This window comes from Pipra filicauda, unplaced genomic scaffold (genome assembly GCF_003945595.2).
Source record: "Pipra filicauda isolate LSUMZ 115617 unplaced genomic scaffold, ASM394559v2 scaffold12_size5214236_pilon, whole genome shotgun sequence".
Classification (NCBI taxonomy): Eukaryota; Metazoa; Chordata; class Aves; order Passeriformes; family Pipridae; genus Pipra; species Pipra filicauda.
Genome location: NW_024103763.1, coordinates 2,019,637 through 2,047,046, shown reverse-complemented (window position 1 = coordinate 2,047,046; position 27,410 = coordinate 2,019,637). Strand labels below are relative to the sequence as shown.

The following is a 27,410-nucleotide window of genomic DNA, read 5'->3' as shown; positions in this document are numbered from 1 at the left end:
TGCCAGAGGTCCCTGTCAGTGGGCTCCTTGCAGCTCATGTGGCATTTCCTGTCTGTGCAAAGTGGTCTTTATGGAATCCTTGAGAGCTGGTGAATAGGAGACTTAGGGAATTAGAGAGTGTCTTCCTACAGTAAAAACAGCAAAATCTGTTTTATAATTCACATAACAGTGTTTCAATAGCTTCTGCATTTGGCATTAATGTGAGATCTTTTTTTTTACTGTAATAATGTATACACTTGAAATCCGATATAAGAATCATACTTAATCTGTAAAAAGTTTGAAGATGATTACTCTGAGAATTCTTGTTTCTTTCCTCCCTGCTAGAATGTGCTCTGCCATTTATATTCAACTTTTAATTAAAAAAAAAATTTCGAGACATTTCCTTTTTTTTATCAAGCTAAGTACATGTACATAATGTACATAATTTTACAGTAAAACATTTATATTTCTAACTAGAAAATGTATTGTAATGGCTTTAGATACAACTAGAGTTGCTAGTTTCTGCCTCTTTAGAAGGCAGAAGAGAGTATTTATATTTATTTATTTATGGCTGTGTAAAGTGCCTGGGGAAAATCCCATTTAAATTTTACACTCCAAGCTAAAACTCTCCAAGACTAAATTATTAATTCTTTCACATTGTTTTGCCACTGAGGACTATGTTTACCTTCTCCTGTGTACTGTATGATATAGGTATTTAATGTCCTATTTCTTAATGTAGCCTCAAAAGTTTCATATGATTTTTACATGGGCTAGAAATACTTATTAGTGAACTAGACTAATTTAACCATACTATAAATTTTATATACCATCACATTGAAAATTTAAATCTCTGAATTTTGACAATGGGCTATGAAATGGTGAGATTGAGAAATAAAAATAAAATAAAAACCCAACAAACAGAAAATACCCTTTAGACATTAGTGCATTATGCATTAATAAATTGACAGTTTCCAAGTTCTCTGCTCATTTTACTTTTTAACTTTCAATTCACAAATTTTACCTGCAGATAGGAACACCTTATAGCAGCTATCATGAATCTTACAGCATAAACAGGCTATCCTTATATCTATGCACACTCTTAGAATTTGAGAAATTTCATTTTATGAAATTCTTGTGCAGTGTATAAAATATGTGTAAAATGTTTTCATAGTAGAAGAAGAGAAAAGGGGATGTGTGTTTTCCTGGGAATACTTGTTTAAAGGATGGCTGAAATTTTTGGTACAATTAATACTGAACTATTGCTACAGAGAGGAAGGAAGTTTCAGGGTTTTCATAAAGTTAAAAAATGATTGGCTTGGAGACTCACACTTTGGAAATGGCTTTTACAGTTAATGAAACTCAAAAATGTCAGCCACCTTCTTCTTGGCCTCTCCCATCCCAAAAGACCAATTTCCTAAGGTGGTTCATGTTGTTGCTAAACAGGATTATGAGATTTATAGTGAGAGTAAAAGTCACTTGAAGTAAAAATTAGGCTCTTCAGTTTTGAAAATAGCACTTGGGTCTTTATGGATTTCATTATTTCTGAAATTTAGTGGAGGTTGAATGTGGGAGGATGAGGGCATGGCCGAATGGCTCTGAGCAGCCAGCGCTTGGGACACTTGTTGTTCCTTCTTGGAGGAAAACAGGCATGGAGGAGTGAGATTTTATATTCTACATAGATTTGGCTTTTCCGCCAAGGCTGCCAGAAGACTGTGTGCATTTCTCAGCATCACTGCTCCTGGGGATGATGGGGAGTAGGAGGTTGCTGAGAGTAACCCAATGAACAAAGGAGAGCACACCCCCAAGGTGGTGGAGGTTTAATTTACCTGTGAAAAACAAAGGAAACGCTTTCTGCAGTCTGTGATCTCTAGTGTTTCTTGGGAACAAGGAACATCAGGGTAGCTGGGGAAAAGATTTCAAAATTGAGTGAGGTGAGATGGAAGCAAAAGGTAGAAGACTAGAAACAGGACATAAGTCTGTAATGGTGAGGATAAGCTATGGAACAAGTTTCATTAAATTGTCATTGGTTTTTCAAATGAAAATCCTATCGACCTTTAATGGTCTGTGCCACAGATGAGGATTATGGTGTTATAAATCTTTCTCCAGTTAGAAAAACTGTTTTAAAAGTATTTTGTTTTTACAGTGTCACATTTCTCTTACAGTATAACCTACTGTAAATGCACACATGCTGCCTTTGACTTTATTTCAGATTTATGCAACTTAGTAAGATGCACAGGTGAGCCAAGCGGATGGATTTTATGCTGGGGCCACATTCTGGCAGACCATGCCTGTGCACTAAAACATTTCCTTAATCCAAGTTGTCCTCCAAGGAGGAGAATCTGGCATAACCTCATGATTAAGTTGAAAACCCTATAATATCTCTGCTGAGGAGACAGTTACTTTTGACAAATAAACCCCTCTCATAATGTCCCCTTAGCTCACAGGTTCTAAAAGTACTATCAGAGCCCACTGGTGAGACTTTTTCTTCAGATGACTTACTCAGTGGTACTATATGGAAATGGAGTAGATGTTTTAAAAGACAAATTCATAGGGCTGTTGCTCATCTTTAGTGGTTGCCATAGCTGGCACTGTTATTAATGACCAAAAGTATATAACCAGACCTTCATCTCTGTTTCTGCTGGGTTTTATTAATATCCATTTCCTTCTACCAAGGGAAACTGGTTGTGGTAGTTCCAGGCTGAGCAAGGGAGATTGTTCTCTGTGCTTAGATATGTAGCTGTGGATTTCCAGTTCTGAAATCCCCTCAAGGTTTCTGCACACAACTGCTAAGGGGTTGTTTTAAAAACTGGTTGCAACCCGCCTCTGAAGATGAGAGTAACTCAAGTTGTTGTTAATAGATCCCTTGGGGCGGATTAGAGTGAAAGACACTGAAGGATCGGTGTTTGTAATTATATATCTGTAGGGTTTATTTTAGAACAGTTTGGTTGCAATGGAAAGCCAGTATGTAGCTTTTTTGGTTACTATTATCTATAGTAATATGGCAATAAGAAAGCACTTAAGAAAATGCGTAAGGGAAAAGAAAGGAAGGAAAAGAAAGACTGGATAAGAGTAGAAAGATTCATAATCACCACCCATGGGATCTACGACAAGATTTGATTGTTGCATCGTTGGTCGAAGCGATGGTCTTGATCTGTAGGAGGTGGGGGAAGAAGCCCCACCAAACACAAAGTCCAATGGGTTAATATATGTTCGGGCCAAGTGGGAATGCCTGGTACCTCCCCTGGGTGGGGGGAACTTTCAGTCCTCTGGTGGAAAGCCTCAGAAAATGAGTCTGGGGGTGCTTTGGGGGTCTTTGATAGTTTATGACCCCTTCAAAGACATGAGAGCTACCTCTCATGTCAGCGCAGTTAAGCCAGTTATGCCCCATCAGACCTTCTCGAGGAGGTGGGGGGGAAGTTTTACAACTGAGCAGAGTTGAGTAAGGGACAACAATTACCATGATAAAAGGCACCAACCCTTGCAGAATTTGTCTGTTATTGGCCTCAAAGCCTGACTTAAGCATAACACCTTGGTGCCTCCACAATTTTTTTAAGTCATTACCTATTAACATTCTCTCTCAAAACCTTCAGCTTAAGCTGACCATGCACTTTTTGTAAGAAACTTGAGAAATTCTTCTTTTTCCATTGAGTTGTTGAATAGATGTGTTATATCATATACATTGAACTTTGTAGTTACTCTGTAACCACAGTAAAGTCTTTAAGATATCACATAAAATCAAGGGCACTATAAAAGGTAGTATGATCTTCATGTATTTTGAAGTTATTTTTGTTGGGTCTACTTTTCAGAAGCAATGTTGTTTTCTATTCTTTTTTCCCCTAGTTATGAAAAAAATTACATAAATGAAGATAAATTTACAGCCTAATTCCATTTTGTTGTAGCAGGATGATTTCTCCATAACCTCTTTACCTATATTCCTGGAATAAAAAATATTGAGAAAGATGAATGTATATGCAGTCACTGCAAATTACAAAAGCATCAGTGACAAATCTAATGCTGTAAAGCCTCTTCAGAATAGCTGGTTGTCCTGGCATTATACAGGAAAATTAGTAAGCTTATTGCCATCAGATACACACCTTCTTTAAGAGGGGTATTTACTTCTGAAAACAACAAATCCTTGCAAAATTAAAAATTTGCTGAGCTTGTTATTTTACTACTGCATTTTGCAACCTAATATTTCCATTCTGCACAGCAGATGTGGGCTTAGTAAGGATTGTCCAAAACATTGATTTGTGTAGTTCTGTATCAGATCTCAGACTCTGAGTTATTTCAGTTTTAAAAAATCGCCTGCAAGCACAAATGATTACCCTAAAGAGCCATGAGCCCCACATTCCAGCTAACCCAGTTAGCCTGCCATGAACTGTGCCTAAAACCATATTTCTAGGGGAGAGTTAAAGGTGCCTTGCTTGTAGCTTTCTCGATTTTGAACTCAGGTGTACTTTGAGCTCTATCATGTGGCAAGAAGTAGTTGCACATTTTAATGCTGAAGAGACAAGCATCTCTTCTAGTTAGTTTTGAATTTGCCACACAAACTTTCAAATGTTTCTGTTACTCGAAGAGGCAATAATTGACTTTTCTCTGCAAGTATGTGCTCATAATTATACAGACCTCTGTTACATCCCCATTGTTTATAGAGGAGAAGAAGTCTTGATTGGTCCTGGACCACACAGTCCTTGCAGGAAAACCCCTTTGCACCACCAGTAATCCTATCTGCCCCCCTCAGGACAAGCATCCTTTGGCTTAGGGTGAGGGAAGGGCACTCTTACCTGGCAGTTTCAAAGGCTAGCTGTTTTTATAGGTAGCCCTTCCCACAGCATCACAGGGTGTTTCCATTCATTCACCACACGCACTTTGTAAAGCAGGATTCCCTTGCGTACAACAATCACCAATTGTGGTGACAGGGATTTCCTTAGAGCCCCTGGATACCCTTTATGCTGCCCTTGGCAGGACAGAGAGCAGTACTAAGAACTGGATTGAAAGGAAGCTCACCATTATATAGATGCTTTATGTGCTTCTCTTTTGAACGTGACAGAGTTCTCCTGGGTGAGGCCTGTCCTATGGCCTTATGTAACTTAAGTCTCCATGTAATCCAGCAATTAGAATGCCAACATGCAGAAATTTTAATATCATTCTCAGAATTTATAAATTGCCCAGTGGGACGTTGAGGTCCCGATTACATCTTGCACCCTCTGAATGTGCATAAAAATTCAATTACGTGAAGTGCATAGGAGAACCAGGATACATTTGTGATTTAGAAATCCTGTGGTAAGTGGAAGGAAAAATGCCTGCCGATCAGAGCCCTGTAATTCCCACTGCCTTGTTCTCCTGGGGCCGAGTGCAGCACTTGCAGAGGAGCAGAAGCTGAAGGTTATGCGTGGGCTGACACCACCATCTGTCCTCTCCGTCCCCCATCCTCACCGTGATGCTTTCTCATATAACATTTGTGCTCTTGGTGTTCCTCAATGGGGACAGGAGGGACACTAAAGCATATACTGTGATGTTGGAAAAGCTGAAACTTGCTATTTGTAGACAGCATATTCCTGTATTATCATTGTTTGATTTAGTACCCTTTAGTGCGGTGACTCAGTCTCCAGAGGAGTACTGAGTGACTCCTGCTACTGCTTCCACACCTAATGGACTTCTTACAGGAAGAGGTGCTGCTTTGGAGTATAGTGTCAGGAGGCTGTACTGGATGTGTCATCAAAACCCTCTGTATCAGCTCCTTTTCATCTGTGCGTGGCATCTGTCCCAGACCTGAGCAGTCCTGGAAATGGTAGGAGCTTCCCACCATTGAGCAATAGACAGTTTGCAGATCTGCCAGCATTCCTCCCAAGGACTCTGTGTCAAATAGCATTGAGCCATTTCCTTGGTAAGGAGGAAGATGTATCTGCCAATGGGCTTCTAACAGAAGCAGCCAGGTAGCAGTTTGTGATACATGGGGAAGGTTTTCTTTTTCCCACTGTTGTTTGCATTCGTTCTTGTTCAGAGCCTGATTACTCACACATAGTATTTACATGTAGGGGAATATACATAACTAGATATGCTTCATTATTGAACTAGATAATAGGTAAGAGTTTCCAGTCAAAGTTTTACTCTCATGAATATATAGACAGATGTAGAAATATGTACACAGAATAGGATACAAGTGAAGGAAAGGCAGTTAACGTTTTACTGATTGCCACTCTAGATGGGAAGCCTGAAATTTCCTTTTCTAAAACTTAAGTACCTATTTCCAAAGTTTCAACCTAACCCTTCTTTAAAAAGTAAAGTTATCATAAACATGCCAGATGCCTTGTACTCTGTTTAGGCAAAATAGATAATGTGAACATTCATAAGAAAGTGTACTCTTAAATGGCAGCAGTAAAATGTTATGCATTTTATTAAAAAACACATCAAAGTGAAAACCTTAACGTGTTACCTTCTCAATAGTGACTGGTGGTGTGCTGTTATTCTTGATAAATAGGTCTCGAAGAGAAAAAGAATTAGTTGTATCATATTCTGTGTCCCTTTGCTTATATAGGACTTCTTGTGTGAGAGCCATTTTGAGACCTTACTTATTGTGACCCTCAAACATTTCTCTCAGGTGAGGACTTTCTCCTCCCCTTTACTTTTGACACTTGGTGGCATACCTGGAAAGGTCTGTAAAGCTGCCTTTGCTCCTGCTTGGTAGGTTGGTCCCAGCCCCGATGCATTCTGTCTTCACCACTTTAGATGGGTAAAGTACCTACCTTACTGCTACAGGTTTGCTCAGACATAAGATTCCTCACATCTTCCATGACCACATCAGCTGAAGAAATAGGCAGAGATTTACAGCAGGCACTTTTGTTTCTGTAACCACTCTGGGGAAATCATTTGCTGTAAAACTCTTCTCATAATACAAACATGATTTGGTTGATAAATGCAGAATTTCACTTTACTGTATTCACAGGGTCATGTTAATTTTTGTATGTGATTGGCAGTCGGTTTATTTTTCAAAATGTTTGCAAGTCTCATGAGTTTCATAAGTTGTAGTGTCAATAAGTATTCATCCAAAAGCACGTTGCTGTTCTTTGTTATTTGTATTTGTTCTCCTTTAAAACAAATTAAAAAAAAAAAAATCACCTTATCTAGAAACAAAACCATATGCTGGAGATTTTTTACATAAATCATTTTGCTAATGCTAGTGATACAGAAGGAAAATGAGGGGTTTATAAGGATAAGGAAAAATAATTTTGCTACTAAAAAGCAGAATTTCTAAACTCTTAGTTACTATCAGTAAGTGATATCGAAGATCTCTTTGGAAAAGCCTCCCTAGTGCTTGATAATTATATTCACCTTCAGATAAATAGGACAGTGTATGCTACCACTTACCTTAAGAGGTCCTAATGAAAGGTTGTTCATGGAGAGTGACTAATCCAAACTGGGACAGCAAAAAATTACCAATGTTTGATGATAGGCCTGTATAATCAGGCCTTAGTTATATTACTAAATAGTCTTTACAGAAGTGTCTTACTAGCAGTTTTTTTCAGAAATACTCTTCTCATGCAAAATTTAGGTACATAAAACAAGTTCTGTCCCACCATCTGTTGAAGGCAACACAGTTCTTCCACAGACACAGAGGACGTGTCCCAGCCAGCCTCAGCAGGGCGTGTAGAAGAGTATAGACATCTGCTAGGTAGTGCCCTTGCCTTAACTTAATAATCTTGTTTTATTTCATAGCCACCTTGTTTCACAAAAAGGGAAGTTTCTTTTGCCAAAGCCTGACCTTTGAAACCAAACTTTCTGAATTTTTAGAGATAAAGTTATATGAACAACAGCCATGAGATGATAGGATCTCCTAAAGCTGCAAAATTCATACCCATGAGGCAGTAGTATCCTCTTTCACTTAGTGCCTTTTTCCAAACAAATCCAAGACTCATATTTTCAATGCCGTGACTGTTCTTTGTATAAAACAGGATGAAATGTGAAAAACATTCCCTTTTGTACTCTGCAAAGTCTCCCTTTCCTCGGTCCCATGAGTCATGAAATGTGCTCGTTTGGCCTTTTGTTTTTTTGGAGGTTGGGTTTTGGTTTTGGGGGTTGGGTTTGTTTTTTTCATTTTGGTTGTAGAATCAAATGTTTTTTATTTTAAACAATAGGTTATGTAAAAGTTTCTCTTGACTGCTGTATTTAGAATTTAGTTATATAAACTGTTTTCCTCACCCTTCTTCTTCCTCCTCTCCTTGTTGACGTGCAGAGTCCCAGGAAATCTCAGCAAGAGAGGAGAGGCTGAACTCGCTTTGAGTTCCATATAGGATTGCTCACCCTCTGCCTCTCTGGAAACTCATTTTCCAATTGCTGCCGTGGGTGGAGTAAATGGCACCAACGTTTCCATCTGGGATTCTTTCTACCTTGTGCTTTCTGTCACTGAGACATTTCTTTTCTGCTTGCTAGACCTTTTGTGATATGCTCAAGTATACAAATGGCAATGCTTCATATTTTCCTTCCTTTTCATCTTGCCTTTTGGAAAAAAATTCTTTTTAACAAAGGTTGAACAAGTCTCACCAGTTAAATTGGATTGAATTTGTACATCTTTACATTATGCACAGTTGAACTCTTTCCCAAAGTGTTTTTTTTATAACAACAGAACATCCCCCAGCTTTTCATATCTGGGAACTAAAATGGCAATGGATTTCAAGATCCATGGAGTTTCATTTTTGTATTACAATTTAGTGTGGTAGACAATAGAATAGGGAATGAACTGAGAGCAGCCTGGCTTTTGAAATTGCCTGTGTGCAGAGACTGCATATCCATACAGAAACTCTAAGTAAACAACTTAGCTGTATGCTGTTTATTCCACCTCTCTCTTTCTCTTTTCTTTGCTAACACAGGTCCACAAAGATTCTCGAGTTCTCAAGCCCTAGCTTATGGAAGTATGTAATGTCAGTGTGGTTGCAAAATCACATGATCTCCTAGCTCTGTATCTTATCCTCCACCCAACGTTGCACAACGCTGGACTGTCAGCTAGGAGAACGAAAGGAGCCAGATTGTGTTGTGCCACCTCTTTTTATAGCTCACGCATAAGTTACCACCAGGATATTTTTCTGTGTTTGTAGAACATTTGGCGGATTTGGGGCACATTCTTTGCTTCCATTCTCCTCATTCAAGTGACTCTTTCCCAGTGCTTCCAAATGAGCTAATGTGTCTTCAACATGGATAAAACCAACCCAAGTTGGTTAGGATGTGTATTGTTCTCTTGTTTTATTTGTGGGTTGTTTGTTTTTGTTTTTTTTTAATTGGTCTTTGTTATGTTATTTTCTTTTTTCTTTTTTAAAGCATATCTACAAAAAGCGATTATATAACTTTCTGCCCTAAATACCTCTTTTGCATCAGGGATGGATATTTTAATGGAGTGAGGTGTAATAGCAGAACAGTGCCATGTCTCTGTCCTCATGAGCATAGCTGCATGCAGATTAGAAAGGCTCTGTAGTGCTGCTACTGTATGCCAGATTTGCTATTTGCTCTTGTTTGCATGGTAGTATTTCTAATTTACTAATATGATATGGAAATAATGGCACATCACAGATCTTTCAACATATTGTATCACTGCTTTATCATATTAGGCTAATACACTGCGAGAGTTGATAGCACCTCTCCATGTCAAATGGGATCCACATCTCTTGGCACTGAACCGATTGGACTCAAAGGTTGATAAACTTATCATTAGAGAATTGGCACGACGGAGATTCAACTTCAGCCTCTTGCAAGAAACCTAATGGCCTCCGTTCAGAAAGTCAGTTCTTCCTGAATAACTCTGATGTTTATAACAGAGAACAGACCTGTTAAAGCATAGACAACCACATGCCTGAATATGAGGCCTCCAGGAAGGTGTCAAAGGGCATGGCCAGTCTTTTGAAGAATGCACCCTTTCCACAATGGGACTAGGCACAAAGTCAGATCCAGTCTACATGGAGCACATTTGCAGAAAATACTGCCCCCCGCACGGGAGAACGGAAGGGGAAGAGGGTCTTGGCAGGGGAAGGGCTTTGATGTCACTCAGTTTTGTTCTGCACACCTCAAGGAATTAAAGAGGGATTCAGCCATGGTAACTGTAAAATCCTGTTGCTTGTACTGAACTCCAGTGAACCCATTCAGGCCAACCAGACAGAGTCGTGTCATTTAAGCGTGCTTCACATTAGTGAAGGAAGTCACCTTACTGTGTCATGCTAAACTAAGTGTATTCTGTCAAGTGGAGGTATGTACAGACCTTTTGGAGACTTGCATTTATCTAATGGTTTGTAATGAGTTACCAGAGGGTACACTGGCACTCGTTTGGATGATGACGGAGAAGATACCTCACGCTGAGATTTATTAGACTCTGCACTTAAACTCTTCAGTTCCTCTTTATCTTCTAGGACTTAAACATGTGAGTGATGCTGCCTGGCCAAGCAGGCACAAAGTATTCTCTGTATAACACCCAGACTCCAGAGGGCTGTTTTGGGGCCAGTATTTGTCTGGATGTCACTCGAAGTAGATTCAGATATTGTATTTATCATTATGTTCTGAGTCCCCTATGGGTTGATGTTTGCCTCTATCTCTGTGGTTAGAATGTGAATTTTCCTTAATATATTTGGCTAAGGGTGTATTGTAATAATGTTAATGCTAATTACTTGATATTTCATACTATCTTACGGGGAGATACTTTTAAAAAATGTATTTTGAAATGTTTTCTTTCTGTTTGCTCAATGTATGGTATTGCATTATGTTAATACCAATAAAATTATATATATATATAGTTATATATATTTCCCTTTTATAAAGAAGTAAATTATGCTTTTTTGCCTCACAAACAGGAAATGTGCAGTGAATAAAATTACTTCATTCTGCCTTATAGCAGGTGACAAAGCTTATAATAGTTTTAATATTCTTTTTTGAAAAAATAAAAAGCATAGTATGACATAAACTAGTTGGAAATTCATCAAAATGCATGTTTTATGTTTCTGCTCAATGGGACTGTCACAAATCAGCCTAAATATTTAGCAATGTTGTTTTGGCATCTTTAATTTTTTCTAATCAGAAGCATACACTGTATTGCTATTATTGATTACAAAACTGTACTGTCATAAATTTTTGCCTGTTGGCCAGATAGACAAACTCACTGAGTTTTTATGACTCTCTTGTCTGTAGGAATTGATTTTAAAATTTAATTTAGTGCTCTTTCCAATGCTTGGCAAAGGCAGAATTTATTTTTTATATAAGGTTGCCTTTGAAGTACCTGCCTCTGCCATGGATGATAAATCACTGCTAAGTATATAAGGATTCTGCAACCTGAAGGATATGTCATTAAAGCCTTGTTTGAATGGCCTGCAACCCCAGCCAGTCCTTTACATTCTGTCATTAAAGTCCATAATTAGTTAGAGGTGAAATGTTTTGGAAATGAATTAGAGAAGCAGAAGCAAAGATGTGATTCTAAAATGTCCTTTGGCTGCCATTTGGGGTTACACTGATGGCTTATTTGCTGGTTGTAGCCAAAGGCCAGCATATATCTGCGCTAATGCGTATTAGATTGTCTACAGCTTCCTCTCTTTCTTTTCCCCACCCTTTCTGACGTATTGTATTGAGTATCTTTGTTTTGCAGAGGCATTCAGAAGGGCTGTAATTAGCAGTCCCCGGCATTTAATTGCATACACATTTGTTAAATATTTTTCTGTATGCCTTAAAATAAAGTATAGAAAATGGCAGTAAATGTTTGTTTAATGAAGGCATTTGATCTATTCATGAAGTCAGGATTTTTTAAAGGTGTTATTTTGGGCTTAATAAAGGAAATAAGCCAGCAAATTTTCAGTCTTGCATTTGCGTAACCGTTGTCTGTCAGGGCTGATGTTCATTTCCTTTCTCTTATTTCTTTTGTGGTGAACACATTCTGCCCAATGGATGGGGAACGAAGCTTTCTGCTGTGACCACTCTCACGCCGGTTTTGAGAGAGCACTTTATGTTGAGGTGCCCTACGTGTTCACAAGTTCATTATGACATCTGATGACGTGAATAATGTCTAGAGAAGCCACAAAGTATTATTGCATTTCTCTTGTCACAGAGCTTCTGCTCTGAAAAACTTTGAACTCTCTGCAGTGCTTACAGACCATGGTGGTGTGATGTGCATTCAGCAGCTGACAGGGAGTGCTTAATATTTGGCAGTGTCGTACCCTACAAAAATAACATGTAAATCAGGGTGCAGGTTAATTAGGCTGGAATCTAGTCAGTGCAGCTATCATAACATGTGCAATTATATATTCAATAATAAATCTGAATATCTGAATAAATATGATATCTTCTGGGATAACATTTTGGGAAGTATTTCAGGCCCCTTTCCGAAATGCCTCCTGAGGTGCTTCCCCAACAGACCTCAGTGTGTTACATAGGTAACTGAGACGGCAATTAAATCAGTCTGCCCCCCACCCATGTGCCCCACACTAATCCTCCATGTTTCTTTCATATTGAAAGTAGGATTGCAATTCCTAAGTGATGCAAGTGATTTTGAAAACTTCACTCATGGTGCTACATTTTCATACAAATTAACAACTTCAGATGTAGCCTGAAGCAGAGTTCATTTTCTGGGTGGGTGTTACCCCTTCCATTCAGGATTACTTTCAGGTATCAGTCCCATAAACCTTGACAGGCATTGCTGTTGAGCGTGACTGTGGCTTGATTCTGACTGGTGAGTAATGTTGCTGGGTCCATATCGTTTGTCATTTAACCTTTCACAACTTCAAGTGCTGTAACAGCTTAGGTTTGTGAAAAAACAAAAAAAAACCCAAAACATTTTCCCCAAAGAGTAACTGCTTCCCTGTGTTGCTTGTGAGATTTTATACTTAGGGACCTCCTCATCCTGCTTAGAAGTCACAGCATCCTCAGATGTATGGCAGTTTACCCAGTTTGCTCCAGCTCCTGCCTTACCTCATAAATACAAGTTTTTCATTGTTTCTGAACGGCAGGGGCCCCGGGGGGAAGTGTACCATCAAAATGTACTTGATCTGTTTATTTCACTTCAGCATTGGTAGCTTGTTGTAAAGTTAAACAGCACTTACATCAATGTGTGGCACAGAAAAATGTCAGGATATCCTATTTCGTTGTGTAAAATTCTCCCAGAGTCACTAAAATCAGGTCAGCAAATAAAGGTTAAACTGGTGCCTTCGTAGGCAACCTAATGAGTAAAGTACCATGTCCAAAAACAAAATAGATGCAATTATAACACTACTGCCAAAAAGTTCTGCCATTGATCAGAATTCCCTGTTACTTTGGGAAGCTTTGGAGTTACTTCATTCTTATGCCCTCTCTGAAATCACAGCATACCAATATAACCCCATGAAACAACAGGGCTGGGAGTCAAGAGGGAGCTACTCCTGATACTCGTTTGAGGTGTGTAAGAGCTGTCAAGAGGCAGCACAAACAGAATGAGCTAATTATTCCCTGTGTTTTCCCTTCTCAATAACATATTAACCCATTAGCCTGTACTTCATTGCTAAGTGGATGCTGAAAATGGCTAAATGTTACTGCCAGCTCAACAATGCAGGTCTGCAAGGGAGAGACATCGAGGATTTTTCCTAATGTTGAGCTTAGTGTCAGCTGTTTTTAATAAACAATTCCAGTGGCATGGAAAGCTGAAGAGAGGTGGCTGAGTGTGAGACTTACAGCAAGACCAGCGTGAAGGGTGGAGGTTGAACATGCTTCACCCTGCCAGCTCACACTGCAGCCTGCAGGGCAGTGGGGGCTCACAAGGCTGTGACAAGGTGTAGGCAGCTTGTCCTTCAGACATCACCAGAAGAGCGACTTCAGTGGAAGGGAGATTTGCCAGGATCTGCTGATCCAAAAGGAAGACTGCTAGTGTCATAAATAGTTCACAAAAAGAATTAGACCATTGGTGCCACAGCAAAGGTTTAGCATCTGTCAGGCCTTAGAGAAGCTAGGGCTGGATCTTTTAAAAGTGGTTATGGTACCTATCTGCTTCTGATTGAACCTGGTTATAGTGGAAAATACCCTCAGATATCTGTCCTGTGGGAAATGAGTTTTCCACTTGCCTGCACAGTTCACTTTATTTCAAGAAATCAATTTATGCCCATGCATGTGAGAGAAGAAGCAGCCTCATACCTTTGGGTAGAAAACTCCAGCGTGTTGCAGGGCTCTGTTGTGTTGGTGCTTTCAGTAAACACCATCCCTAGGGAATATCTTTTTTTTGCCTGCAGGTTTATGTAATAGGGGAGAATAGAAACCAGCTATCCTGGTAAACCAAAAATACTTCCCCTTTAGAGGAAAGGATAGTATAAAATGCAGATTTAATACATGTGTTAAATAAATACAAAATAATAAATACAAAATTTAATGATCCTCCAGCCACTAATATTTCACCAAATGGATGGATCAAAGCTTGGTTTTAAACACCACTCCTCCCTTCTTTGACTCAAGACTTTGGGAAAAATCCTGCACTTTCACATATACAGGGCCAGAAAGGATGGAGGAGTACACGAACAGAAAAGGCCAGGCAAAGGGAAGCAATACCTGAGAGAAGGATTGCAAAGACCAAGCACTGCACAAGAAGCCCCCAGCTTTAATTCAGCTTGCTTAAACTTTCCTTCACTTGTGGAAAGCATTAATATACACATGTATATGTATAGACATACATATAATATATATGTGCACAGGCGTAATCATATGTTCAATCAGGCCTTGATTTTAATGTGGCTCAGTAGATGGCACAGGTTGCTATTTGTACTTTAACAGGGAAATCTGCTCTATATTACCCAGAGCAGATGATTAGCAGCTGTTTCCATGAAGACCTGCGTTTTGTTGCACCTCCTGCCTGATGTACCATGTCAAGCCTAAACACAGTGGTGCTTCTTCCTTTTCCCAGCAATTAGGGATGTGGCTGGTAACATTTTCCTACCAGGAGCTGAGTTTCTATGTCACTGTGGCTCACTCCATACCTGTGTAGGGGTGACCTCATACACATCACACAGCTGTGGAGACACCACCTCCTTGTAAGCCTTTCATTGATTTCACCATTTTGTTCCTTTTAGCTTGTAGTTGGTGGGGGAAAGGAAATACCTAGCTCTGTCTGCCAACCAGCCATCCAAATAGTGTAAAAAATGACTAATTCCTGGATCCTTGCTTTATAAGCATTTGGGTATGTCTCCCTCTTGCACAGTTTGGACTCTTAGAGATTGACCTGAACAGCAGCACAGATGGATTTGAGCCTTGCACTGAGAAACCAACAACTACTTCTTTGGAGGATTTCTTTTCTCCCCTTCCCTGCAACACAGCTAAAATCCACATCCACTCTCCTTCCATCCTTCTACTCTTTCACCTTAAATATAGGGAGATTCTTTCTGTCTCTCTCCTAACTGTACCCTGGGACTTACAAGCCCAGCCAGGCTGTTGCATTCTGTGGCCATGTTACATCTCCTGCCCTCCCCCCTCAGGCACATCCTGAGTTTGGGATGGAAAGCTCCCCCCTTCCCAAAGGATCAGCAGACATGTGTCTGCTGCTCTACCCACCTACCAGTAAAACCGGGCAAGTTTTCACAGACCCTTTTGTTAGACATGGCAGAGATGACATTCTATGGCAGAGATGACATTCTATGGCATAGGACGATTACAAAATGCTTTGTTGGATTATATCAATTATTAGTTAACTTGTGGCAGACCAACTTCTCTGTTCCCAACACAGACACATCGAGGTAAAGAAGGCAAAGAAAAAAAGAAAAGCACAGATATTTGTGCATTCCAGCACAGTGGTTTACCTAGTTTGAGACCATTTCCCAGAGGCCTGAAATGCTCTTTGCTTTGGTGGAACATTTACAGCCACTTGCAGAAAGTCTCTGGGACACTTCATGTAGATATCTCCCCTGCACGAAAGGTGAAGCATAAAGGTGTAGCTCTCAAACTGGAAGGAAATCTTTGGGATCTGAAGGGGGGAAATAACATGGTAGCTGTTAATTAATGTAATTAGTGATTCTTTAGATATTCTAACAAAATTGCCTCTCTAAGATCTGGGAAAGCTGAGCTTAGCTGGTTTGTTTGCCAGACAGAGAGAGCTCACTGAAAGGAGTGAAAGTGGGTGTTTAAATTTCAGTGGAGCATGGGGATTTCAGTCTGACTATGCCTTGTTCACTCCCTGTCACAGACTTCACAGCAGCTTGGCTTTCTGGGGATTTGCCGAGGGTGGTACTTTTGTTCAAATGCAGGGCTAATTGTGAGGAGAGGAGTGGGCGTGCGTGAGAGGAGCTGTGAAGGAAAGTGCGTCACTAAGCTGTAAAGGTATCAAGCAGAAAAGAGGATAGCAGGAAAATGGAGAATGCCATCAGGGTGGCAGTGGTGTCCACCAGTCGGGGTGAGAAGTCTAAAGGCAACAGGATTGAGCCTGAGAGGTGTCTGGAAGCACCGGCAAAGTCCAAAGGGCCCCCAATGGAAAGCTTTGATCCTTGAAAAATATTACCTTTGTCAGCAGAGCAGGTGACAAAATTTATGATTAACTGCGTGGCACTATCCTTGCATGGGCAGTTCTGTGTGCTCATAGCCCCAGGTGAAATCACTGGCTCCTCTGGTGCCTCACTGAAAGAGGAAAACCATGCAAGATTTTGGTGGCTTGAGCTTTTACAGGGAAAGTGAATCACAGGAGCACAAGGACCTCCTCTGAAAATTGTTAGAGGTTATTCCATACATAGAGAGCAGATTTATGAGAATTGTGTGCCTAGAGATTCTCTAAGTCCAGAGAGCAATGTGTTGGCCAGCTGGGTTGCAGTGGTGACCTTCTGCATGGTTCTAATTCAGTACCATCTTCCTGAATCATAATTTTATACAGAGCAGCCATCCCTTGATCCATGTAAATACCAGTGTTAACTGTTTCTCTCTGGTCCCTTTTCTGTCAAGTGTCTGGTGCTCTTATTTGTTGCTCTTAAGATCTTGGTTTATAAGAGGGAAATAATGTAAAAATGGAGCCAGGAGGTGGTAACACTTAGTACATCACAGAGCTCTTTTCAACAACAAATGACAACGCACTGTAAGAAATCCCACCAGTTTTTCCTGAATGCCAAGAACCCAAACCATTTCTCACCAGAGTTTCACCCACTCAGCTATAGTCTCCATCTCTCTCTCCTGAGAAAATGTAAAAGTAGATACAAATATTTACTGCATTCTAAGTGAGGGCAAAGTACAAAAAGTTCAGAAACTTCTCCTATGGAAAGCAGAATAATGGAATATAATGACATTTACATGTATTCTTTATCTCCTGAATTTAATGCAAATGTCTTCGCATTTACTTGAAGACAGCAGGAGCTTTATTGTTACCAAGCGTAGTGCCAGTGTATTCTTGCATTTGGGAGATATGGTTCTGAATTTAGATCCGGTGTGTTGCAGAGTTTGTGCAGCTTTATTTCTGCTCCAGAGTTAGAGTTGTTCAGGTTTGGGTGGGACTGGGGACAAAATTACTGCTTCAGAGAAGAGACCTTTCTTTTCAGCAGTGTGTGGAAACAGCAACCCAGCAGTGTATTCTGAGGAACAGGAAAGATGCAACTTGTGACTCAGCAGCCAAGTGAGGGTGAAAAACAACTGCTGTGTTGGCTGCTGTTCTGAGGTCATCTGCAAATCCTATCAGGCCACATTTTCTACTTAAACAAGCCATTAACAGAGGCCTTATTCTTCCTTAAAGAGACAACCCTGCTATAATAGCGTGGCTTGCATACAAACCCACCAATTTAAAAAAAGAAAACATGTTTTAAGCTCAACCCTATATCTAGCAGCATACATCAGATGCTTTATGGTGCCAAGGGTTTCACCAACACCTACAGGAAATCAATCAAAGGCTCTAGCAGAAGGCTGAGGGAGGGGAGATGTGCTTGTAATCTCATTCCCGCCTACTGAGAGCCGTTGAGAGCAGCAGCACCACCACCTTCAGTGTTTCTCTGGAAAATATTAAGGGCTTGGGATGTGTTTTGCATGATGCCCACTGCCCTCTCCCTCACCATGGGTGGAACAAGGCAATGTCTTGCCCTCTTTAAAGCTTCCCCAGCCTCAGCAGCAGCAAGGCATTTAAGGGATCTGCTGTTTTTCTTCCCTCCTGTTTCCTTTTTAGCAAATCCTGTTCCCTTTTTGACTTGCCGCTCATAGCTACGTGACCCAGGCAGTGACAGGGTCTGGGGTGGCAACCCCAGCTGAGTGGATGTTCTGATGCATTCCAAAGACCTTCTGTCAGTGTTCTGCTGCCTAACTCAGCCTGTGTCCTGCCCCCACAGTCCTGTACCTCTTCCTGTGCAGTTTCAGAGCTGTTCTCATCTGGGACGAGGTTACAAGTCCGCTGTCTGCAGTCCCTCTGAGGCCTGTTGAGTGGTGGCTGCCTGCCCCAGGAGGTGAGCCCTGAGGAGCACCAGCCATGCAGATCCCCAGGCTAGCAGCGTGGGGAGGGAGGGCAGGACAAGCCCCCCAGCAAGGAGTTTAGACCCGCAGGGACCATGTTGCTATCCAGATTCGTTAAAGGCACTTGTCATTCAGTACTGAACCTCAAGGATGAACTCAAATGCTGTCCTTCTCTTTGGTGCGGAGCTTTTTCCTTCCATTTCCTTTTTAGGAAGCCATGGGTTTTTGATGGCAAGCCTGCATGTGGTGGCTGGTTGCCACTCCAGGCTCCATATCACTCTAGCAAAGTGAATGCAGATAGCATGGAGTCAGAGTGCTGGCTTGCTTCTTCAGCAAGCCATCCCTGTACTAACCCCCTGAGTGTACAACCTTTGCAAGGTTGCTGGGGAAGAGGCACCTGAGGAAAGATCTCTTTTGGCTTGCATAACAAAAGATGAGAGAGAGAGCAACAGATGTAAAATACTCCCTCAGGAGGGTTTTCTTCCACTGCCCTTTAGCAAATCACATCAGTGTTCAGCAATGTAAACTGATAGAGATCCTAAACTTCTGATCCAGTGCTGCATGGACTTTTTAAAAAAGCATGAAAATCAAGACCACAGGAGATTTTAACCACTCTTTAAGTATTCAGCTACTGAATGTTTTGCCCTTTAGCACATTAGATGTTTTAAGAAGAAAGAAATTGACAAGAAAGAGAAATGCATATCATTTCTCTTTTTCTTTCAGTCCTGGCCACCACTGACAGCGAGGAACACAGCTTGCCCACAGGGTAGCACACAATGGGAGAATTTAGGGAGATCTGTACAGGCCCACAACACTTCCATCGATAAAAATTCTCCAACTTTTCTTCACTTCTATATCTCTTCTGAAAAAAAAAAAAAATTAAAATGAGTTCTTTAAAAACAATTGCCAAATTAATAAACTGATGAGAGATACAGCTAGATCAGTTGCTGATTACAAAATTCTTGGATTGTATAAAGATCTATACAAATGCAAACACTTCTTGTGATGGAGTGAGGAGATCTGCGTTTCTAGACTTGCTGAGCCTGAAGTATAGTATACTATGCCATACTGCATAGTATGGGCTCGAATGGGATGTTGCCTCAGGTGGGCTAGAAATGTTACTTCTAAACACGAATTGTTTTCTCTTTTGGGGATCGATAAAAAAACCTCTAATCACCTGAGGATACTGAGGTTCTTTACTTAAACGTACTTCAGTATGTGCTAAACTTTCAGCCAGTGGAAATGACTGTGTCTCGGTGCAGGGTCAATCACGGGGTAAAACTAATGCTAAAATCAAACAACCTTCCTACAAGAGCTTTCATGAAAGCATCCTGAGGACACAGGCACCTTGAAACAGAAAAACATACACCAGTGTGAAAGCCAAGACTGGGTGAGAGGATCCCAAGGGCTTTGGAAACAACCAGAAGGCCATGCACAGGCAGTGTCTGTTACATGAGCACTTGTGTCAGCATGCAAGGGGCAGCAGGAACAGAGCTACCTGTCCCACTGGCTGGTTGCTCCCCAAGGCTGCCCTGGCTTCTCCTAGTCACCACTCTGCTAATCCTGGCACTTGCAAAGTTTGTATGGAATTATCAAACAGTTTCCTCTAGGGGAAACAGTGTATGAGAAGCTAAAGTGGTTTGATGTTTTCTAAATTAAGCATTTCAGATGCTCATATCAGAGTAACACTTCATCCCCAGCTTTTGCTTTGTTTTGCTTTTAGAGAAGCAAGGCATTTCTTTTTTATTTTTCCTTTAAAATCCTTCCAGTACTAGTTAGAAAAAATATTTTTAAACCTACAATAAATAAATATTTCTTACATTTATATATTTTTGCATATTTTGTATAGTAAATATATTGTTCATTTTTTAAAAACCAAACTATGGTGCAAACAGCTCTGATTTGGTTTGCCATGCTGCCAGGTCATGAACATGCAATCATATCCAGTCTCTAGTCTGCTGCCGAACCTTCAGGTAATAGCAGAGTTAAAAACCACCACAAGTGACAACAGTACTGACTATTGAACAACACTATAGAGTGTCAAAAATAAGTGGACTTTTCTAGAAAGGAAAATTACGTGTCATTCCAAGGCCACCTTCCCAAGCATAATCTTGAGTGCCATTATTGTCATTTTCGGGGCAAGATCTGATCCCTAATAGCTTCCTTAGCAGGATGCTTCCAGGGCTTCCTTTTCTTGTAGTAATGAAGTCACCAGCACTATTTAACTGCAATACCAGAGACCTTATTTCTGGCAGTAAGTCACTCCAATATTATCACACCTTGCACTGTTTCTCTTTTTTCCCCTCATTCTCTGTGGGTCAAGATTTTACATTTTTGAAATTTTTTATCCCTTTCTCCTGAAGGCAATAGCAAGAAGGAGCAGTCACAGCACTTTTTTCTGGAACTTAGGAGGTGTTAAATATTCTCCTTATGGTCTAGTTAAACCTGTTAAACATTTTGTGAAGGTTTGATAGGTCTTCGTATAATCACATTAATGATGCCTTGTTCCTTTCTTTATTTTTTCCTCCTTTTTTGTTTTTCCCTTTGTCTCATTACAGTTGAAACTATAGAGGAAAAAACAGCAGACTCCTTGCAAGATTTGTACAGAGCCTTGGAGCAGGCCAGCCTGTCTCCTTTAGGAGAACACCGGATTTCCACTAAGCTGGAATATAAGAAATCTTTTGTAAAGAGATGTAGCGATCCAGTAGTCAATGAAAAACTGCACCAGCTGCGAATTCTGAAAAGCACTTTAAAGGTGAGATAAAAGAGGGAGGAAAAATCCTACCCCAGGGTTGGATTGGGCTGTATTGTAAGCAGAGATTATTGTGTGCAGCTGGAGTCCAGGCTGAACCTGGTGTGAGAAACAAGGGAGACACAGGGGAGCACTGCTTAAAAAGCAGAGAAAAATATTCCTGGGAGAACAGTCGAAGTGAGGGGATCAGTTTTTATTTCTGCACAGGTTAAATCTCAGTCAGCTTCTCCTCTAGCTAGTTTAACAGAATTTGATAGCAAATTGTTGGAGAAAACCTTAATCCTGTTTTTGTCCCTGAATATTTTCATTTACCAAAATGCACTCACTCTGTAATTGCCGAAGTCTAAAGTTAAGCAAAGCCAGCCTTTTGGAAAGGAGCGTATCTCTTGCAAGACTCGATTATTTTCTATTTGATGAGCTTGTTCCAGGACAAAACTGTGTGCTTGCTTTCTGTGTAAGCTGGTAGGATCACTGTATTTAATCAGTAAAATTGATTAAATAAATAGTGGTAATGATAGATATGAAGATTTTTATGGTTATTTTAAATGTACCACAACTCATCCTTGTCAGATTCCTTTGTTTGTTACAGCATTCAATTCTGTCCTCATAGAGATTTCAGCAAACAATAGCTACATTTCCCCAGGGACCATGTTAACTATATTAAATTAACATGTTTTAAGTCACCAGATAATTGTACAGTGCATTTTGTAACAGCTTTCATCAAAGAGGGCTTTATCAACATTAATTAATTTAGTTTTCCATCACCTGGAAGAGCATTTAAGCAATATTATTTTCATGCTGTGGGGCCTCCATTCTGAAAATAATCTTACGCATGCTTAACTTTCTGTACTGTATTGTATCATCTCATTGAAAATCATCTCATTGAAGGCACCTTGCACTATTATCTGGGTATGTGAGTCTTTGCAGGATTGGAGGCTGGCAGAAAAAGTCAAGATGCAGAGGCTTTCCACATGACTTCTAGAAGCCTGCGAGACTGAAACAAAATCACAATACTCTCAGACACGTTGGGGTGGCAGGAGGTTCACACTGTGGCTGTGCTTTTGCACCCTGGCGGGCTCACTTGTACAAAAGCTCTGGTTCAGCATCAGCAACTTGCTGCCGTGCTGAATTGTCTGTCTTGTTGGTGTTTATTGGTACCTGAGATACATTACACCAATGGCTTCCTGCAAATGAAAGGGAAGTCCAAAACCAGCCCCTTCCTCCAGGGAAGTCCAAAACCAGCGTAACCTCTTGACCTTGTGGATGCCTGGTTTTGTGCTTCTCTGGAACTTTCTTTTGGACCAAGCAAACACAATTTGTTCATTCTCTGTCCATAAGCCATATTTTCTAAACCTGTCTGCATTCTTGTTTATACCATGATTTGCACAACTCATTCTTAAGTACATGACACCAATGATTGAAAACACAGTAGCAACAAGGGCCAAAGACAGATAATTACTGTTTCTTGTGTAGACCAACAATGTAGAGTAGCACATTCTTGTTTTGCAATGACATCATGGTAACTCATGATGAGTTTCTAGCTCTATTATAGCCCAGAGCTCCGCCTCTGCCATACTGCAGGTAGTCATATCTACCAGTAGCTCCTGCTGTTACCTAATCAGTTATTCTTTTTATCAGTGCCTTTGATTTCTCCTTCCTGAATGCAGGCAATTGCACTGGCCTGTTGGAGCTGATGTTCTGAACTCTCCTTGAATTTTATCCTACATGAAAGTAGCCTGAGACAGCCCTCCAAACTGCTTCTAGCTCGTCCCGTCTTCTAAGCCCTTAATGAAAAACCCCTCTGCTCTCTTCCCTGTGATAACACAAAACCATTCTCCTGCTGCTGAGTATAAGCTATCTGGATGGTAGTGCAGGGGTTTGGGACCAGACACAACCTGTGAGAAGCAGGTTATGGTAGTTCGAGCAGAGATGATTTCATTTCCACTGGTCATTGTCAGCTTGCTCCTCCGTTTCTGAAAATTAATATTCTGGCAGGTAGTGTTAAATAGCTGCTATTTGCAAAGCATGAAAAATACTTTTCCACGTACTGCTTCTGATCTGTCCCATCAATGTGGGCTTAATATTTCCCCTTACCACGCTCTCCACAAAGATTTAACATAGTATGGACATGGAAGATATGAGTCAGAAATGAGGAGTGTGAAACCTGGGTGGCAGGGAGGTTAGAGGGGAGATTGCTGGTGACCATAACATTCCTGCACAGAGTAGTACTGCTGGAAACCTGTGTGTTAGCTGTGCTTCCAAGGCTTTTGTCTGTGGCATCCAGCTTCCACCACTTTCAACAACTGGAAATGGCCATGGGTATATCTGAGGCTTACTCTGATCCATACTAGCTGCCTGTCAACTCTCTTATAAAGTAATCACCAGAGAGTGATCATGATACAGTCACATCCCCTGCCTCAATGATGCATAAGGAGGTATCAACAGCTATGCTATATTTTACCTTTTTCTGCCTTCTCTTTGCCTCTGCAGTGGTAGGAGGCAGTTGCAGTCAGCCACACCATCACATACACTAGATCTTTAGTGGAGATGAGTTGTCATTAACATGGGATTCCTTGCACAAGCCTTTGCAATGTAGCTCTCAGATGCCCCCATGAGAAACCTGGTAAAAAGGCTTAGGTGTGCTGGCAGGCAGAGGGGCCATGTGTCTGCATCCCACACAGTGTTTCTGATGCTGATCAAGAGCAAACAGATGGCACTTTGTTATGTGAAACCCATCTGGAGAAATGCAAGCAGGTAATAGTAAACAGTACAGGGTTTGCTTTTTCTTGGGCTGGACAAGGGGCAAGGAGGGGGAATAGGGACTGTTTCTGAGGGTGCTGGAAAAGGCGAGGGAAGCCCTGGGCTCACAGGGTGAGGTGTGACACCCTGTAGAAAGGGCTCCTGTTTGTGAGCAGTCATATGGCTCATAGTCCTTGTGCTTTTAGGGGCTCTGTGGCTTGAGTTTGCACCCCTCCTTTCTCTCCTTCCACCCATGTGATTGATATTTTCAGTGACTCATCACTTGTGTTAACTCTATACTTTTTCCTCTTCTCTCACAGGCCAGGGAAGGAGAAGTAGCCATTATAGATAAAGTTCTGGATAATCCAGCTTTGACATCTAGAGACTTTCAAGAATGGAAACAAATGTACCTCGATCTCTTCATGGACATCTATCAAAGCAACACCCCGAGGGACTCTGTTAATGGCTCATCTGAGGTTGATGCCCTTATATCCTCCTTAGCGCACACTCACTCTTATATAGAAACGCATGTATAAAGGTCTCTCTTTTTGCCCATTTGCTACACTCCAGCCCTTTACTGAAGTGCATAAAGTAGTTTTTATATCCATATGTGAGAGCTCTAGTAAATTATATTTTAATGTTACTCAGCTGTGTGAAGTAAACCTTCAATGGTCAACAATTCCACTTCTTTAATGAAGATTTGTATATTTTATATGCTCAGCTTGTGTTTACTTTCTGTGAATTAACAAACATGATCTTTAGCTATTAAAGAAAAGGATTTAAAAGCATTTTTGGAAGACTGTGGCCTTCATGCAGGAAGTTCCACGTGCTAAAGCTTTTGTTATTGGTCATTTTACAATGATATTTTATATTATATAATTCCAGTATTGCATTGCATTTTTGGAGTGCAGGTACTATTTTGGTGGTGGGAGAAAACCAATTTTTATATTTAATGAGAAACTCTAGGAGTTTTCTTAAATAACAGGGAAAAAGTGTAATGCAGTGTATATGTTTCAGTTTTGTCTAGCACAAAAAAAGGTGAAAATCAACAGACAGAAAAGGACTAATGTGAATTTAAGTATCAAAAGGTTAGGTCTTGTTTCCTTGTGCTTTTTTAAAGCCTGTTGCTGAGGTTTACCATCAGTGCAAAGGGATGATAGTTTGTATTATAATTAAAACAAAATTGTGTGTTGTCTTTTGATCGCATTAGGTTGATTTAAAAACAAAAAATTAGTCCAGGTACTGTGATTGATGATGCTTTTGCACAGAAGGTATCAGTATAATGTGCAGATTTTGCAAAAGGGAAAATGTAGCCTGTGAACATCCTTGGTAGCAGCGTTTCTTTTGCCCAGAAAAGCAACAGTGGAAAAGGTTCCCAATGAAATGCTCCAAATCTGAGATGCTTTGAAGATTCCCACAATAGAAAAGAAGTGAATAGGATTTTTCAAGTAGTCTCCTATGTGTTTTCTGAGCTGTGAAATTTAGCTGTATTGTATGCAGGGAAGATGTATGATGAGAGCAGAGCTGAGCATAGAACCTGAAAAATAACTGAGGAGTGAAAAAGCCTCTGGTTTGCTTTTGAAGGGGAAGGGATGTCTCTGGGTTCTGCTGAGTTCACAAGCCAATTAAAATGTTTTAAACTTCCATGAGATTTGAGATCTGCTGGAGACAACCCAGTGAATATGAGTGGAAATGGCTCCTTAGAGTCAGGCATACGCCTGGAATAAAACTAGGAGGGAACTCTTAAGTCACGTATTTACTTTTTATGGGCTTGTTTTTGAAAAGTCATCAGAGCATGATAAAATATTTCTGCTGCTCTTCAGTATTTTGCTGCATAAGCTAGGACTCATGACATGATCTAATAATGCTCATGTGAAAAGGAAAAGCCTCCTTTATACTTTTTACAGCGAGTTGTACTCTTAACCAACTTTAGACTATTGCCTGTACAGCTCAGTGAATGTACTTTAAACTTTATGAGCTCTGTTATTTCCTGGCAGTTATATCCATGAAGGGATGAAGGAAAGAATGGACAGATTTATCTTCTCTCTCCTTCTTTATTTATTTTATTCCTCTCCTTCTGTCCTCTTTTTCTCTCTCTCTCCCCTTTTCTCTTTTTCTTTCTTTTCCTCCTTCTCCCCCTTTCTCTTTTCCTATCTTGTTATTGCATTTGGATTGCAAATGTTCTGCAGATTTTGCACAACTGTACAGAAGAGTGGCCTTTCTGTAGCCCATTTTCAGTAATCCTATATTCAAGTTGATATGGCTGACAAATCATGTATTAACATTTGTATAGAGTTCTGGATTCAGTGTAAGATTTGTACTATTAGAAGAATATTGTTTGTATAAACTGAACATTTATTTACTGCATGGGTACTGACTTGTATATTAAATTTGTGAGGTTTTTGTAAATTTCTCTTAAAAAATGCTTGACTTGAAATGGATTGTGCTATTGTCCCAAGCATTTAGATCCTCTTGCTATTGTTTTACTGGACCAAAAGTAAATATATTAATATGAAAAACTCTTTATATCTGATGGATGTATATGCACATTGTGTAGTTGATTCCTTGTCAAAACCAAGGCAGTTCAGAAGACTTAGATCTGTTGCTATGCAACAGCCATTCTGCCTGCACTTTACATTAGTAAAGTTAGCTTGATTGCTTTAAAGGTGAAAATTAAACATTACAGTTTTTTAAGCTAGTCTAGTGACAAAGAACATGTGTCCTCTTCATTGTGCTGCCTTCTTTTAAGAGTATTAAATGTTCTTCTATATATATATTTTTATTGTATTAACTCTCAGCCTAGAAAGGGAACACTGTAAAATGAAGTACAATAAATTTAGCTTTTAAATGAACGTTTATGACTCAATATTCAATTTACTCCATGCCAGAGTTATTTTGTGGTATCTGACCATTTTACCTGCATTTCACAGCTTCATGTACCTTTATGTACCTCTGTTATCCGAGTTCGAACTCTGCCAGCATGGCCAAAAAGGGCTATTGCTGATTCATATGTAGGCAGACACTGAATAAAGACTTTTGAAAACCTTCAGTTACCTCCCTCCCCTTTTTACTGTTTGATGAAAGAAAACATGCGGGATTCTCTCATGTACCAGTCCAACAGCAATGAACAATTTCACCATTATGAGCAGGTATGATAAAACACTGTTTGCTACCCAGGTAAAGTGTCAAGGCATTAGTTACAGCTTGTTACTCTTGTAACAAGCTTCTTAGAGTCTGATAATAAGTATACTTATTCAGTTCTGGCCATCTAAACTAACGTAGGGTTTGGATACAAATGAAAGGTACAGTACCAATAGATTGCCTCTTTAAAATGACACAAAATAAGCATCTGGAAAGCATTCTACAACAAAGGCCACTGAGAGAGAAATGGCTTCTATCAAACAAACACTGTTTTAACTTATAGCTGTAACTGAGTCCACATAGCAAAAAATCCATGCTTTCTGTCTAGTAATTTCCTGCTGGTTAGCGAAGACATTCTTGCCTACTATGTAGCATATCAAATAATACCTTTTCCTTGGCTACTAATTCTTGTAGGCAT

The 27,410-nt window shown here is 40.2% G+C and overlaps 1 protein-coding gene across 5 annotated transcripts in view; it reads left to right on the top strand.

The window, feature by feature from the left end:
* The window catches only part of CNKSR2 (connector enhancer of kinase suppressor of Ras 2), a 210,175-nt gene extending 183,472 nt beyond the window's left edge, over positions 1–26,703 (top strand). For 2 of the 5 annotated variants that reach the window (XM_027731127.2, XM_027731128.2), the window contains 2 exons: positions 20,919–21,115; positions 24,172–26,703. In XM_027731127.2, the coding sequence (XP_027586928.1) occupies positions 20,919–21,115; positions 24,172–24,387 (413 nt within the window). In that variant the 3' untranslated portion in view covers positions 24,388–26,703. Of the gene's footprint in view, positions 1–8,846; positions 11,794–20,918; positions 21,116–24,171 lie in introns of those variants that run through there. The other 3 variants (XM_027731123.2, XM_027731125.2, XM_027731124.2) reach the window with 2 other exon arrangements.
* The last annotated feature ends 707 nt before the right edge of the window (positions 26,704–27,410 follow it).